Raw genomic sequence first — 17,359 nt, 5'->3', positions numbered from 1 at the left:
GCACATCTTAGTCCAGACAAGACACATGTCAAGCTCTGTTATAAATATTCACCTGTTTGAGTTGACAAGAGGGGAAAAGGAAGATTGTTTGGGATAACAAAATAAAACTTTTAATGCTTCCATATTATCTAAGCTCCTGAGGATCTTTTTCCAGAACTAGTTTTGTTATAATTAATTTTAAAGATTATTTATGATTGCTTTCTATAAATAATTTTTATGAAAAATTGGACCAACACATTTTCTAATTTCTTTTGGACAGATCTTCAGTCATTTGATTCATTTCAGAATTGTATGGAAGCAAGTGCCCATAAACTAGAAATCCCACTATTTGGTAGAAAAAAATGGGAAAAATATGGCCTCTAGATTCTTCTGTTTAAAGCTCTTTTGCCTACAGTTATGCTAGGTCTACTTTGTTCTGAGGAAATTATTTCAATGAAAAGACATCTCAAGGTGTCTTAATGCTGCACTCATGCATGTAATTTGGGGCAATTATATATTCATTTTAAAATGTAGAGCCTGAAATATTTTGATATTGTGTTCTAATAGAGGAAGATACATAGGACCTTAATTAGGTATGTTTTGCCACATATTTATGCAAGAATTAAAAGTAAGTTTCCTCTCCTAAGTAATCACCAGAATATTCTCATCAGGTTGGTTTAGGATCCCACTTCATGTTTACAACTAAGGGTTTGATTTATTAAATATCTCTCATGCATGCAAAAGCTCTCTGTAATCAGGTCATGCAAGTAGAGAAAAAAGATTGAAAATTAGCTTGCTGTTTTCAAGCACATTTTAGGATAGATTTACACATGCATGTGTGTCATTGTAAAATACGTATTATGTCCATTTGCATTTTCTCCAAATTTCTAGATCAAGTGAATATTTCACCTGCATATGAGATGGCAGGTGAAAGCAACAGCAACAAACCCAATTCCAGCTTCTTTCACACTGTGTTCAATTAAATGCCCAGTTAATTTAAATGGATAGACTGTAAACAAAGCAATGCCCATGATTATCATCTAATTAGCACTGGCCAACATTATAATGTGCTCATTAGTGAGTTGTATGGTGTTCTAAGGCTCATAATGAGTAATCAGGGTACACATGATTGGCATGTAGCTGCCTAGATGCAACTACTCAACCCAATAAATCAGAGCTAGGACAAAATGTGCTATAAAAAAAGAAAGAAGACTATATAGCCAGCTGGTGAATTGACAGTTTCCTCCTTTCTATAATTCAGGTAAAACTCTGACTCTGAGACACAAAGAAATTCAAGAACAACAGAATACTGGTGATGGGCAAGGAAATGTTCATGCAGGTGACACAGAACAAGTGCTTCCAATTATCATAAATGAGTACAGAAAAGAAAAAAATCTTTGAGCTGTCATATTGGTTCAGAATACAGACTGCTGATATATCAAGTTTAGACTCATTTAGAGGTGAGCAATGTCTAAATAAAATTTCTTGAAAGTTGAAAATTCAAATAATCATTTCAGTGTAACTATAAAACATTTTATAGTTTAGAAAGTGTTTTGCCTTCATAATTTTAATGTATTATTATGAATCAGCAGGCTGCAGGAAAGGGATGGAGCTTTAAATTGCATTATATATATATATATATATATATATATATATATATATATATATATATATATGTATATATAATGAAGTCACTGTAGCAAGTGTTGTTTGGTTCACTTGACACCCAATCCTAGACCCTTTTTCTTTGCTTTCCTCTGTTGCAGAGGCTGGGAGGTAATTTACCCTCCCAAACTCCCTTGCAGTTAGAGGAGGTCAGGTGACTGTGTCTGGGTCATTAAACATAGGCAGAGGCTCTATCCAGGCTGTTGATTCCAAAATACACCCAGAAGATTTTTTAAAAAAAAATCCCTGTTCCTTTTGCCCTTTTTTCTTTCCTGGATACATAGCAAAGCCACCACCATAATGGCAAGGCAGGAAGACAGACTGAGCCTGATTCCTGGACATCCCTCAACTGTACTGCCTAGCAAAGCTACCTATCTTCAACCATCTTGTTACAGGAGAAAAAGACACCTCTCACTGTGTTAGCCACTGAAGTAGTTATTAATTAGGTATTAGCACCATCTTAAGAGACACCAACATTACTTTCATCCACCATATATGAACATAGTGTAACTCCACATCATGTATAACCACAAGAATGGGAAGTTATACTCCATGTATGGAAAGCAACTGAATTTTTTTTTAAAGTCACCAACCATCAAAAGAAAAACAACAACAACAGATTTCTATTCATAAAAATACTGAAGTATATAGAAAATAATGTAATGTTGAAGTATTGATGTGTGCTTAAATGACCTTCAGATATGACTTTTATTCCTAGAGATATTCCGGAAATATTTATGTAAAAAGGAATTAATCCATTTCCCCCCCCCAAACATCACTGCTATAGAAAGGATGGTAGAAGTCCTTGTAGTTCATTCTAGTGGCTTCCCAGGAATATTTCATGTACCTGCTTTCTATAAAGGAAGGAGCTACTTGGGTACTTAGTGTGTTATCATTATGATAATTATGCTTTCTTCTCACATGATAAGTTAGGATTAGACTGCAAATAATGTGGATTCCATTGGCAGAATATAGACAGAATTGAAAATAAAGTGGTTCAAGAAGAAGACAAATTTTAAAAAGATGGGTTAGGAAAGATGAAGAACTATGTTCTTAGTTAATTGATAGCCAGGTATAGTCTCAATTCTTTCAAGTTCACTGACCAGAGATAGCACTGGAGTTTCCCAAGAGTTACAGGTTCTGAGCCCAGAATCAAAGGAGAACCTTCCTGGGGAAGTCTGTGAACTCATCCTTGCCTCTCAGACACCTCAATATGCTTATTATATGCCAGGAGGGAATTAGAAAAGAAAAGCCCTTTGTGCACCTGAGAAGATAGTAGAAGGGGATTTCTAATTTTTATATATCATGGTCATCCTAAAAAAAACTTGGGATCCTATAATTTATTGGAAAGATGGTGCTGCATTCAAGAAGCACATTTTGACAGCTGTAAAGAATTCAAGCCTCAACTTTACTTTTTCATCGTCAAGACATCCATAATGAGGCCACAACAAACTTACTGAAGAACTACTTCAAACATGTAGGTACTTTCCAACAGCATAGTCACTTCAACATCTCTAACCCTCCTGCCCTTGAAGCAAAGTTTCCTTCTCACTCAGCCTATTATTATCTAAATCTTCTCAGGATCTTGTCTGGCAAGAATTTACACTTTAGGATGTTGAGGAAGGGGAAATGGAATTGGCAATTTAATCATAGAGTGACTTTTACACAATGGGTGAGCAGGAAATCTATGAATGTTCTCATAGTAATAATTATGTCCCATTACATCAGCTGAATTACTACACATCTCCACGTACCTCTTTTCATAGCCATAAAATTTGAATTCTAATTGGAATATAATATTTTAAAGACTGAAATTATCATAAAGATCCAAAATTGTTTTAATAGAGTAGCAAATTTCAAAATGGAGCACAGTCCTTTTTAGAATTTATAGCCTTGTTTATTTCACATCAGTAAATTAAAACAGTATCTATGGAATACAGTTGTATCACCTGTTTTACTCAGTTTCAAAGAAAAACTAACAATAACCTAAAAGCCTTCCACAAAGACAGTGCTTCATAAAAAAAAAAAAACAAACAAACGAAAGAGTAGACTTGGAGGAAGAGCCAGAGCATACTGAATTTCATTGATTAAGATCCTAAGAGTAGCAGAATGTCACAGCTGGGATGAATTTTCCAGTCGTAGCCTTTACAAGGCCCCTTAGTTGAGAATTTAGGAAACTGAGGCCACCGATGTTAAACGGTCCCCTGGAAGTCACAGTACAGAGCCACACTGGAATGGAGGACTGCTGACTCTAGTCCAGGTGCTGCTAAACTCCATAAAGCCCTTTGTACATCCGTCTTTGAATTTACTGACACCTGCCCCATCCCCACCCCCACTTTCTGATGCTCTTTGGGATCCACAAGTGACAGAGCTTCTTGATGGGGCAGGGTAAGCCGGACATCGACATTCCAAAGCTAAGAAATGCACAGTAAACACCTCAAAACTCAGACGGAAACATTTGCTCAGCCTTTGTTAAATCCATGCAGCCTTCATACAGAAAGACAGCAAGGGCTCCACCATTTCTTTCGTTCAAAAAATTGTAGGAAGGCAGAATTTGGAATGATGATGATAAAAAGAAGACCTTGAGGATCAGATGCTTTAGACTCAGATTTTTAAAAAAATATTTATTTATTTGTTTCTTTATTTATTTATGGGACTAGGGATAAACCCAGGACACTCTACCACCGAGCTACATCCCAGCACTTTGTATTTTTTTATTTTGGCCTGGAACCTGTGATCCAGTCTCTGAGATCACAAGTGTGCACCACCACACGAGCTTTGACACAGAAATGATGGCTGGAGGGCAAGGGCAGTGATGGGTGAAAGGCTGTGATGGGTGCAAGTGATTTCCACCTTTACGAGATGCCTTCCACTAAAGACGGGATGTGTGTGCTTGGAGGACAGCCTGACCAACACTACTCATAAGACAAAGTCTGAATCCTGAAAAAAGTCAATTTTTTGAGCAAGAGTTATACTGTGATTGGCTCAATGATGCAGAAGGATAGATGAAGCCAGAGCAGGAAAGAAAGCTCTTCTTTTGTAGGGTCTGGGCTTCTTTCTCAGGCACACACAGTACCTGCTCTTTCTTCTGGGTATTCACACAGACATTCTCCCAGGGAAAGGATCAGCCCCCATTTGGGCCAGCAGGGGAAATGGGCTGATGTGCTGCCTCCTGGCAGTCCTCATATGTGCCACAAACCCAACTCAGCAGGACCCCAGCTGCTGCTATTATTCATTCCCTCTTCTCTGGGGGCTCCTCCAAAGCACACTGTCCTTTGGGGAAACATCATCACAGCCAGATTCTCTTCAGAAAGCACAGGGCAAATAGAAGAAAAGAAAAAATTCTAAGAAATTTAAAATTCAAAACAGAAGGCTATTAATTGGTTTTATGCTAACCTTTATAGCCTTAATCTTCGAATTTTCTCCCTCCTTTAAGAACAATCACTTCTGGGCTGATTTCTTCAAATGAGATATGATTTCCTCCGAGCCAAACCAACCACACCAAACCAACCTCAAATTTGACAGAAACTGCATTTGTCCTTTGCAAAGCGGAAAATGAAGCACCTTCTAATTCTTAGAATTTTCTCATGAGTTGTTGTCACTGGGCAGAAATTTCTGGAGTTGTTGCTTCTTATAGACTTTCTCTTCTACTAACTTTCTTTTTTTTTTAAAAAAATAAAGACTTAAAAGAATTAACAAGTGGTTCCACTTTACCTTTGGAGCAAAAACTACATATGAAGCATTAACAATAGGGGAGGGGAAAAAGTTAGGAAGATACCTTAGTAACATTGGGATCCAGAATTGTTTAATAGAGTAGCAAATTTCAAATTGGGATGCTTCATCCAGGGAGCTCTTTGCAGTTTCCAAGGTGTCCAAGAGATTGTCAAAGAGAAAGAATCCTTGGAGCAACTGTACACCAGTGTCCTTCTGTGAACAGTTTCTGAACATGCACAGAAGTATTAGTGTCAGGCATACATGTATGTTAAAGCCAGAGAAACCTGAAGGGTTTTCAGGTTTTCCTGAAAAGGTCAGAAAAGTCATCCAGCCATCCAGAATGTCATCATGAATATTAGTAAAACCACCTAGTTTTGTGGCCCTTATGCTTGCAGGACAGGACATGGTTCAGGGAGGGTGAACTTAGACTCTCTGATTTGAGGCAATAAAACTAGATCCAGGCAAACCAAGGTGGCTAGAACTCCCAGGACAGAGGTAGAGAGAACGGAGCTGCACAGAGAGAAAATCCCAGATCTGCCGAGGTCCCTTTGGGAAATGCAGTAGAATCTACCATTGACTTCTTATAGCAGGGAGTATGGATTCATGTTATCTTGCAGGAATGGGTGACCATATGAAAATTATTTTTGTTTTGTTTTGTCATCAAGGAAAAACACAGTGGGACTTGACTTGTAACATACAATTCAGTAGCCACTAGATACATTTGACTATTTAAATTTAAATTAATTAAAAGTAATTTGAGTTTAATAACTCAGTTCCTCAGTTGCATTAGCTGCATTTCAGGAGCCCAGTAGCAGCAGGTGCTAGTGGTCCCACACAGGGCAGCACAGATGCGGATCATCTCCATCATTGTGAAAAGTCCCACCTGTAAACTGCTAGAAACTACAACTTTAATATACTTAAGAAAGTAATCATAGTTTTAAATCCACCTATTAAAAAAAAAAAAAAAACTTTCTCTTTTGCCAAGAGTTTTTTGTTGTTGTTTGGGGTTTTTTGGAGGGAGGTGAGGGTATGTGTATGTTCCAATTTGATTTCAATTTTATTTACAAATTCATGATATATAATATTGATATTACTTTGGATTTTAACAACACAATAGAATTTTATTTTAAATTACCATTCTGTTACAGCAAAATAGGTATAGAGAAGGCACCAACTTAACCTTCTGAAGCAGATGTCCAGTCAATAGGCTGTTAAAAGAAAGGGATTCAAAACTCATCTTGATGACTAGTTGCAGCAATAATAAATTCCTTTGCATCTCTTGTCAAATGTATGTTTGATTGGACAAATTTCCTAAGTCAGTTGTCTAGATCGTCTCATCCCCAAAGCTCATAATATTGACATTTTTCTCTTGAATATGTAGATACTCAGACCTTTTGAATATATGGATATGGTAATAGTAGTCAGATGAACTCGGTTCTGCTTCCTTCTGACAAATAGATTGCAAGCAGAAGAATGTTTTCCATCCTTATTAAAGGCTGTCATTTTCTCCACGCTGTGAGAAACTGCTTCTCTTGCTGCCTAAGCAGTTTCAATTGCAAAAGCAATTTGCCACCATACGGATTCCTCCAGGAGACAACTGGAGTAGAAAAGAAAAATCTCCTCACATGGGGACTCTGAGAGTTTTGGCAGATAAAGGTAGAATTTGGGGGGATTGATTATAGAAAATGAGCCCCTACTCCTCTTGCTGCTCCCTAAAGATCGCAGGTCACCCAAAGAGCAGCATGGGGTAATTTAAGAAAGCTTCTCTGTGGCACCAAGAGGGGATTCAGGGTGGAGTCCAACATTGCTGCAGAATCCTTGGCTCTTAATGCCCCAGTGTTCTCAGGCCTTGGTTAGAGCAGGCTGAGACTATACCAGAATGGAGAACACTTCAAGATGAACATTGCCAACCTCATAGGGAACTTTGATAAAAGGTTCTGAGAGGGGAGTTAGAACTCTGACCCAGCAGTATGAGCTGGGGGTGAGGCAAATGAATCATAACATATGAAGTGACCTTGGAAAGTTAAAATGAGGAGGGGCATTGACGAAGTGAACCAGAATCTTTGTCTTCTGCTGCTTTTGCCCTAATTATCCCATTAGCATAAGACAAATTTAACCTTAAAGTAAACTTTCTTCATCCCTCAGTCTTTTGCTTAATAACCAATTACCTTTTAAAAAGAAAGCTACTAAATGCATTTCATAAAAGCAACAGCACATGCTCTATAAATACACTTGGGAAAGAGCCAATAATTGCTTTGGTTTTTAGAAGTTTCATTCTCCAAAACTAATCTCTTGTCAACTAGCACTTCCTTAAACTATTATGTTTTTGTAAACATTTATGGGTTCTTTCACATATTATCATCTAAAATTATTCACATACTGATATTTTTGAGAAAGGTTAAATAAAACATTATGGTGGATCACAGGTCACTAATGTGTGTAGCAAAACCACACTCAGAATCCTTGTGTCTGCTTGGAGTGATGATACATGCCTGTAATCACAGTAGCTTGGGAGGCCAAGGCAGAAAGAATACAAGTTGGAGGCCAGCCTGGACAACTAAGCAAGATTCAGTGTCAAAATAAAATTGATAAAAGGGCTGGGGATATAGCTCCATAGCAGAGTACTCCTGGGTTCAATCCCTAGTGTAGCAAAACAACAGCAAAAAACAAAACAAAACAAAAAAAAAACCTCTTAGGCTTGATTGAAATGATAGTCATCAACTAAAAGTCCAGAATTATTAGACTCAATGAGGGAAAAACAACCCTTACTGAGAAGTTATTAGTACAATATTAATAGTCTATAATGAGTAATTTTCTAAAGTAAAGCTGTAACTTTTCGTCACAGTTCAGTATAGATCGAGATCAATCCAGCTAATAGATACAGGGTTGGAGCATGACTTTGAAGAAGGCACTTGATTTTCCTGGTTTTGAAAGATTGTCTCCTAAAAAATAGAATAAGGGAATGTCATAGTGAAGAGATGAGACTTTTTTGGCTAAATCACATTCTAACAGAATATCTTCACCAGAATTTATTGAAATATTGATAAGCACTACTCTGAAACAGAGACCAGGAGTTAAGAAGAGGTTCAAGTTTATCTTGAGGAGCCTGACCTGATCATTTCTGCTGAATGTGTCTATGTATCCATATTTGCAGCCATTCTGGTCCCATCAAGATCCTGTATGTAGGTCATAAGTCAAAGTGGATGTGGCATTTCAATAAAATTTCTGAAAAAAATAGCTATCTTGGGCTGGGGTTGTAGCTCAGTGGTAGAGTGCTCACCTCACATAGATGAAGCACTGGGTTCGATCCTCAGCACCACATAAAAATAAAATAAAGGTATTATGTCCATCTACAACTAAAATTTTTTTTAAAAAAATAGCTATCTCACATGGCAATCATCATAGAGTGTAAATAGAAGCATTTATTATTACTGATTTTCATCTCTTAAAAATGAAGAAACAAAAGAGTATAATGGAAATACGTATCAGAAGATTTGGATTCTAACTCCTGTTCTAGCATGGCATAACTACAGGCAAGTTTATTTGACTTGCATATTCCTTATCTGAAAACTGAGGAGACAAAATTTGACTGAGATTACCATTAAAATGCCCACAGGAACCAGAAGCATCCAGGCCTTAAGATGAGAAAGAAATGTGATACTGGGGCTTCTGATGAAGTGCTCAAGACTGGGATAAAATGAAGAGTCATTCCTATCTATGGGGACAGTGTTCAGTCCCAGTCAATTATCTGTAGGTGGGAGAATTCAGGCCCTGTGCTGCCATATTGTTAGATTTTCAAGAAAATACAGATTTTTTTTTTTCAAATATTCAGTTTTTTAAATGCTGACAACTAAAAAAAAAAACAAAAAAACAAAAACCACTGTGAAGGCCAAACTAAACCTATGTGAGGCTGACAGATATTATGTCTGATGAGACATTATCATAGTCTCTCCCTTCTCTATGGTTGTACTAGTGGATGGGGGAGAAGGGATCCTGGGACTACAGAGCTTTAACTCTCTGCATACCTTCTATTTCATCTTCTTTTCACTTGGTTTCATTAACATATGTATACAATAGGGAATCAGAGCCACCACAGTCAGTGGGATGGATGCACTTTTACAGAAAGACAACATGTAAAATAAATGCTCTGTGTGAGTTGGGATCTTGATGAAGCGGTAGAGCTGCAGTGTGGTCAAAGAGGTTATGGCACAGAGCAACCGGAAGCTCGGCTTGTAGCCATTTTCTCCTCGGCAACTCATAAGGAACATCTCTGAGTTGATTGCAAAACCCAAGCCAAAGAGAACCCCAAGGTTTCTCACAAGTCCAGCAAAAGGCGTGGTGTCAATGTGGATCCAGTCTGGGTTGGCACACCACTTTTTGGCTATGGGCACAGACCATAGCAGGTCAATGTCCAAGAGTCTGAGAAGCAGGTAAAAGCCAAGTGCAAACAGGAAAAGGAAGAGGTTGGTCTTCAGGTACATGCTCAGGCTGGCTGTCTGGATGCCTGGAGTGTGTTCAAAGGCCTCTGCCACCAGCATGCCTGGGGATTGGAAAGAGACACTGATGATGACTGTGCCCTTGAGCTCCTCAACGCTCATTCCTATCTGCAGTAAGAAATTTTGCCTTAGCTTTCAATGACAAAAAGGTCTTAGACACTTAGGTTCTATGGATTTTCTAAACCCTTTTAAAGGCATTAAATGAAAACAAACATTTGCCCCATAGTCTTTTAACTATCCACATTAACCCCAGAAGGATTAATCTATAGTCAATGGCCCTGAGTGACAACACATTTTATAGGCAGAGCACCAGAAACTAGATGCTTATAATTAATATTTCAATTGCCATGGCCAGCCAGCTTAAAGAGCCTTTGAAAGATATGTGGCACTGAACATCAGAAACTCAATCATGGTGAATGTGGCCTCAGGGATTTAAAGTAGCAAGTCCAGTCCTGCAACAATCACTCCAGATGATTTGGAGAGTGTGTCTTGATTGCAGGTTACAGGGTCATTATTAAATCTTCCAAACCAAGACAAAAGCGCAGTCTTTGAGTGAAGCTTTGGGAAATGGACTTAATTCTAGTTACACTTCATAAAAGCCTATCTTGCCATGCAGTTATGCATTTATACCATTGAGTGAGAACGTGTTATTGCCTTCACAGAGGCTGAGGTGCATGCATTGAACTACTTAAGCTCCCTGGAGTGGCATTTAATATCAGTGGCTTGAAAGAACCACCTCTAAAATTGGAAAACTGACTACCAGGGAAAATTGAACACCATAAGACAAATGAAGTAAAAGCTTTCAAATGACACGACTAAAGATAAGTGATCATATTTACCACCAATTACTCCAAGAATAACTTGATGAGGAAAATGTGTTGCTATGAATACTCTGGAGATGCAGACACTGATTTGAATCAACCAGAAAAGACTCCAAAGAAATGACCAGGTTAGTCTACAATGGAAGAATAGATACAGGTGTAAAGAGCAAAGAAATTGCATCACTCATAAAATTAGGGGTGACACAAGATGATCCTTCTCAGAGGAATCTTCCAACTCCCACATGAAATGATTCCAGAGTCTTTTCTTCCAAATGTTTTCATGTACTCCACAGAATTTGAAAAACTTTAACAGAGGTTTCTGTATTTCTCAATGCACTAAATTTAATCAATGCTATCTCCCAAGATTTTAATAAGTGCTAAAAAGAAAGCCAATCTGATATCCTAGAAATAAGGAAAATTGTTTTAATGGAGAAATGTTAAAGGAAATTCAAGTTTGGGGAAATTACCAATATCCAGAATGACTTAGAATAAATCATATATTTATATTTATGATTGATCCTGTTATTTGTGCCTCCTCTCTACCCTCCTCTACCAGCCCCTCTATGAAGAAAACACACTGGCTAGAGGCAATTTCACAAACTCTCAAGAGTCCTGGTTCCTTGTTTTTTGAGACATAGACAATAACGAAAAGGGCCTAGTTTACATACTTTCAGCATGAAGCTGTAATGTCCAGAAAACTTACAAAATATTAAGATCTAATAAATGCATGCCATTAAAAAAAACTAGCAGTATTGAGTTTCAGGAATCCTTAAATGGTTTGTTCCTGATGACCAGACCAAAATTTGGTTATAGAAAGATTGAGGAATAAAGAGAAGGAGACTTTGGAGAAGGATGTAAGCCGGGGCTAACCATGGTTAAAAAAAAAAAAAATCATCAAGTATTTAGTGATGTTAAGGTAGAGAGTGAGCACTTGATAAATTTTTATAGATGAAGAAAGTATTGCAGTTATAAAAGTTAAAAGGGGTTATAAGAATTTTTTTTGGGGGGGAACACGTTTTTTTTTTTTTTTAGGTTTGTTAATTGGAGGAAAGAATGAACTATAGAGACTTGTTTCTTAACTTGTTCAATACTACTCCCCAAAATGGAATGTGATAAATCTTGATTTTTTTTTTAATTTTAGAAGAAATTTCACATAATGGTATATGTTATAATATAATAAAATGTTAAATATTTTTAACATTTTTTTTTAGTTTTTGGTATACCTTTATTTTATTTATTTTTAGGTGGTGCTGAGAATCGAACCCTGTTGCCTCACACATGCCAGGCAAGTGCACTACTGCTGAGCCACAACCCCCAGCTCTTATATTGTATTTTTTACAAAGTTTAATTGACACATTTTATCTCAGCTAGCCTGATAATTTATGAATAAAGTGGTACAAAGGATTGTTTTAATTATAAAGGATTTCAGGGAAAAAGAGAAGAAACAGCTCAGTCCCCAAAATGTGAGTAATTTGAAAGTGCCATGGCTTTCTAAACATTAAGAAATCTACTAACATGAAATCTACTAGCATTTAAATTTGATCTTGCAACTAGAATGTTTTTAATTAAAAAATTGCACAGTCTTTAAAGCTAGAATATATGTTGATGTCAAAGTCATTGGCTCTTCAAAGTAGGAAGCACAATTTTACTAAATTCATGCATTCAAGAAGAATGATGATCCTTCAGACTTTCAGAATCTTAAAGCTAGGGCTTGTGCACACAAAAAAATTCCTTATATAATTTCAGATGACTTATTTATAAGCTACCAAAATAATTGAATTTTGGAAACCCAAAGGCACATTTAACAAGCCATCAATCAGTTAAACATTTCCAACTCTATTATAATAAAGTGGCAATAGCTATAAGCTAATTAAAACATTATCTTAAGGCAAAATATTATATTTCTAGTTGTTCTGCTACTGTGGTTATGATAGAACAAGCACATTAAATTCAACAACTTTTTAGTATTTTTATATACTAAAATGAAGTTTTAGTAAAGACTTTGCGTATCCAATGTCATTTTCTGGAATCAAGCTGACCTGTGCAGAGTGGTAGAAAACTCATCCATCCGGCTGACAGCATGACTCAGGGCAGCCGTTACCATGACATACCAGACACATGATGAGCCCATTGCATGACCAGACGGACTTCCTGCAACAAGTATCACCCATTTGAAAGGTGGTTAATTATCAATATCAGAAATGGACCTTAGAATATCTATTGGTTATGAAAATTACAAATTACTCAAGAAACCCACAGGGTATAAGCTATATGAAACGTTTAGAAATAGGTACAGATAAGCAAAATTGAGTCAAATCAAGCATTAAGTAGTACTCTTTTTTTTTTTTTTTCAGAGCTGGGGTTGTAGCTCAGTGGTAGAGTGCTTGCCTAGCATGGATGAAGCACATATGAATTAACAAATAAAATAAAGTCCATCAACAGCTAAAAAATATACTTAAATTTTTTTCCCTTGTTTTCAAGCTCATTGAATTCTAGACATCAATATATTCAAAGATAATTAAGAATTCAGACTGTTTCACCAAAGTCTTAATACCACTCATTCATTCTTCATATCTACTTGTTTTTAATTGACAAGAAAATTACAATACTCATTTTGAATCTTGAATCAGTTTATTTTCCCTGAATTGAAAAGTCAAACTCTAAAACACATCATTGCTACACTGTGGTTTACTGATTAACCTTCAAGTGACTGTTTTGTGCAACCAGCTACCCCTGTGTCCATTTTGCAGCCCCTGCAGTGAGAGGTTTCGTTATACAATGGGAGTGAGCAGCAGCTATAAATGGGCCATTCATCCTGTCAGAAAAATCCTGAAGTCAGGTAGCCTCCCCACTCCCAGAATGTCTTTCCTACATGCTTAGTTTTATTTTTACTCACTTTACTTTGATTTTGCCCCTGTTTTTTTCAAGTAGTAGACATTCGTTCTAGTTAGACATCAGTCTGTCTTTGAAAAATGAAACAACAGGGCTGGGGTTGTGACTCAGTGGTAGAGTACTTGCCTAGCATTTGTGTGGCACTGGGTTAGATCCTCAGCACCACGTATAAATAAATGAATAAAATAAAGGTCCATCAAAGTCTTAAAAAATTTAAAAAACAAACAAACGAAACAATAGCCTCTTTTTTTGTTAAACAAAGACAAAACCTATTTCATGTCTGTAGGAATTTCCAAAGCCTTTTATATTCTTAACTGAATTGTACATCTCCAAGTGGTGAATATAGAATGCAGTATTTTTTGCTTTTTCTTCCTTTCTTTATCTCTCTTTCCAGAAAATGTTTCATAAGATGGAACAAATGCTGGAAAGTGCTAGGATAGACCAAAATACAATTTAAATAGTCTCCAAGGTTATCCATCCATCCATTCATTACACATTGCTTTTATAAAGATAAAAATGCACATCATTCTTGCCCTGATATATAGGTTACCTAAATACATAAAGAATTAATTACAGTACAGTATGACAAGTGATAGACATATGTATATTTTATGGGAACAAAAGAGACATTCAGAAAACTCATTAGGAACTCATATATTCACTCTATTCAGGGTTATTTTCAAAGGATGTCAAGTCAGAAGAATTTCACACTGTGTAACTGGGGAGGTACACTATAACACCTTCTAATAAAACAATGTGTAAATTTTCTTTACATATACATATTTTTTTTAAAAAAAAGTATTCTTAATGGTGTTTGATTTTTTTTTTTTTTTGATTTTGGTGGTGGTGGTACTGATTGAACCCAAGGCCTCGCACATGCTCAGTATGTACTCTACCACTACCTTAGCTGCATCCCCAGCCTCCAGTCTTTTATAGACTTCATTTCTGACTCTCTGTTGGAATATCTTTAGTCACTGGAGGCTACTGCATTGCTTACCTGGACCTGTTTCACATGTAGTAGGGAACTGTTCAAGACATGCACTTGAGTGATTTGGGTGAATCTGAGTTTCTTGGATCCACCAGTAAGGCCGATGACCAAATAATATCCTGTATTTAAGGAAATATAAATATTAACATATTTAAAAATGCACAACTATTACTTAACTGAAGGCTACCTATTTTTGCCTATAAAAGTGACTTGAGCAGAAGGTAGATGGGGAAAGGTCACAGTTAATAAACTCTGAAAGAACTTGGGTTCTGGTCTCTCATTCTAAAGGATGGTAGTCATTTGGGTTTAAGCACCCTAGTCTCCTATAAACACAGGAAGTTTTTTCCTTGTAGGGAAGTCCTTTGGGTGCTTTGTTTACTTAGAATGGAAATATCAAAGTGGTCCCTAGAATCATAAACCTGTTCATAATGATGCTGCTCATTTAATTAACTTCTTGATTAATCACAAAATATGTGTCACAGAGTTTTGGAATTTACTTGTAAGTTGGTTAAATCATATATTTCTATGCTTTTTGCAAGTTCTGCTTATGAATTTGGTGTTTTAAGTTAACTGTATATTTGAAAGATTTTTCAAGTAAAACTATACACATCTGCAATTTGATCATTAAGCCAAAGCCACAAATTTAAGAATACGTTTTAGGAAAAATGAAATAGAAAAGAAGTCTTACCATTTAAATATAAGATTGAACCAATCCCCAATGACAGCTACCCATATCATTTTGGTTCCAACTGTCTGATTAAGTTGAAACCAAAGTGGAAAATAAATAGAAAAGATATTCCGGGGGTCTCCAACATTGGACATGAAATTTAGAAACTCGTAGTAAGCTCGGTAGTCCTTCTGCAAATGCTGAATAATGAGCACTCCATTTCTATGAAGAAAATCCATCTTGAAGAAAAGGCAGTTCCAAACATAGAGCAATTGAAGCTGAAGTGCTCTGAATCCCGCGGTTTTTATGTAGGCATCTTTGTGGTGTGTTGAGCCATTACCGTGACATGTGATGCTGACCATCTGTGGAGAAGGCCTGTTGGTCCTCCTCTGTTGAAAAGCTCACTTATCCATGTTTTTAAATTGGTGGAAAAGAGGTAAAGTACATGCTGATCTGTGGCAATTTGAAGGGAAATTTGGATAGAAGCACAATGACTTTCTTATGCAACCTCCCTTTTGTGTGAACAGTTGGATCATGTTTGTTTGATATTTTTAATACAGTTCATTTCCTTCAAGAGCAGACATTAGCAATTTTTATGTGTGGCTAGAAGACTATGCAAATAATTATTGCATGTCAAATAGCCCTTAAAGCTATGCATTTTGATTTAAGTTAGACTGTGACTCTCTGACTATTTAATGAGTCTTTGAAGAAAACAGTAGAGTAAATATCTGGGCATGAAAAATTTATATGATATGACATTATTTTCTGATCAGACATTTAAATAAAAAAGAGTTTGGTATTTATCATCCAAAGAGAAGAATGAAATATATATGGAACAGGGAAGGAAATGTATGGAATATATGAAATCTGAAAGGAAATGTGTCGCTTTATGACTGTGAGGTAAAAAGACAGAAATTAATGTCACTTACATAAAATAAATGTGTTTGGACATTTATTACATACAGTTAACTTAAAACACCATATTCATAATGAGTTGTGGTTTTCATTGACTAGAAAATACAGTTGAGAGAATTGGAGAGTTTCCCTTGTCAGAAACATAGAAAGAGACTTCAAAGGGCTTTTGACCAATCTAGAATATGGTTTGTTGCAAATATTGTTCAGTAGAAATGGGACATACACAAATATGTAAATTGGGAATGAAAGAAGGGCAGCCCAGAGATCCCTGGACTCTGTCAGAGTGAGATGAAAGTTCTAGAGAGCTAGTAAATTCTATCTAGGAGGGTTAGCGTGAAAGTAATTAAGACCCATCAGGTGGCAGAGGTGGATCTAGGTAAGGTACTTGTTACCTTCAAGATTGTGGTCTTTGCTGATCACAGCCTCCTTCACTAGAACCTTCTTCACAGATTGTGGATATCACCTTGAACTTCTCTTGGAGTTGAGTCTTACAATTTTCCAGCATCATTACTGGCATCTGGTGTCTTACCTGGAAGATATGTGTTGACTGACCATTAAAATCTTTTGGGTGCCTTTTAAAAAGTGCATACCTTTGTCTCATCCCAGATCAATTAAATCTCTGGTGATATAACCTGGGCATTGAAATTATAAAAGTACTTCCCCAGTGAGTCCAATGTAGAATCAGGGCACAGAATCACTATACTAAAACAATTCATAAGAAGCATGAGCCTTGACCAATCAGATCAGTGTTTCTGACTTTTTATTTTACATATTCAGGTTCTATAATTTCAGTAATCTCTTTAATGAGCCATGAGGAAGAACATAGCTTCCCTTTATACTTTTTCTAAGAAGTGTTTAAGCTACATAATTCATAATATTCTTCAGAAGTGTCTTGTCCTTAAATCAGGGTGTGAATAATATCAAATACATTTTGTCTTACAATTAAAAATTAAACTTCATGCTCATTGAATAATTCAGAGTCTGTGGACTGTGATGAAGTTGGCTGCACATTAGCTTTTCATCTTATGTAGCTAATTTAGAAAGACTGTCTCCTGAGGAATATCTGGCTCTGAAGACTGTAGGATAATTAACTGAAGCAAAAGCACCTTGATTTCTTTTGTCCTTTAGCAGAATATGCTAAATCTTTTTGTTCTTCAAAGTTCATCATTTTTTGCCTTTTCGTATCTCAGCTTCTATAGATACCCTCAGAGTTGCCTTCTCA

The 17,359-nt window shown here is 36.5% G+C and overlaps 1 protein-coding gene across 2 annotated transcripts; it reads right to left on the bottom strand.

Annotated features, from left to right (window-relative positions):
- Positions 1-8,372: 8,372 nt before the first annotated feature.
- G6pc2 (glucose-6-phosphatase catalytic subunit 2) lies at positions 8,373-15,629 on the bottom strand. 2 transcript variants are annotated; one of them, XM_046447220.2, is made up of 5 exons: positions 15,244-15,627; positions 14,565-14,674; positions 12,715-12,826; positions 10,694-10,809; positions 8,373-9,898 (listed from the first exon to the last, which is right to left on the bottom strand). In XM_046447220.2, the coding sequence occupies exons 1-5, from the start codon at positions 15,582-15,584 to the stop codon at positions 9,387-9,389; spliced, it is 1,191 nt and encodes a 396-aa protein (XP_046303176.1). In that variant the 5' UTR covers positions 15,585-15,627; the 3' UTR covers positions 8,373-9,386. The 2 variants fall into 2 exon arrangements, with proteins under 2 accessions (XP_046303176.1, XP_046303177.1); XM_046447221.2 differs by lacking the exon at positions 10,694-10,809 and having other exon boundaries at positions 9,751-9,898; positions 15,244-15,629.
- Positions 15,630-17,359: the final 1,730 nt, after the last annotated feature.

The sequence above is a fragment of the Marmota monax genome, unplaced genomic scaffold (assembly GCF_021218885.2).
Source record: "Marmota monax isolate L192 unplaced genomic scaffold, Marmota_monax_Labrador192_F-V1.1 WCK01_AAM20220418_F8-fsc00007, whole genome shotgun sequence".
Taxonomy (NCBI): domain Eukaryota; kingdom Metazoa; phylum Chordata; class Mammalia; order Rodentia; family Sciuridae; genus Marmota; species Marmota monax.
Note: the sequence above shows the minus strand (reverse complement) of the source record. Positions and strands in the feature narration are given on the sequence as shown.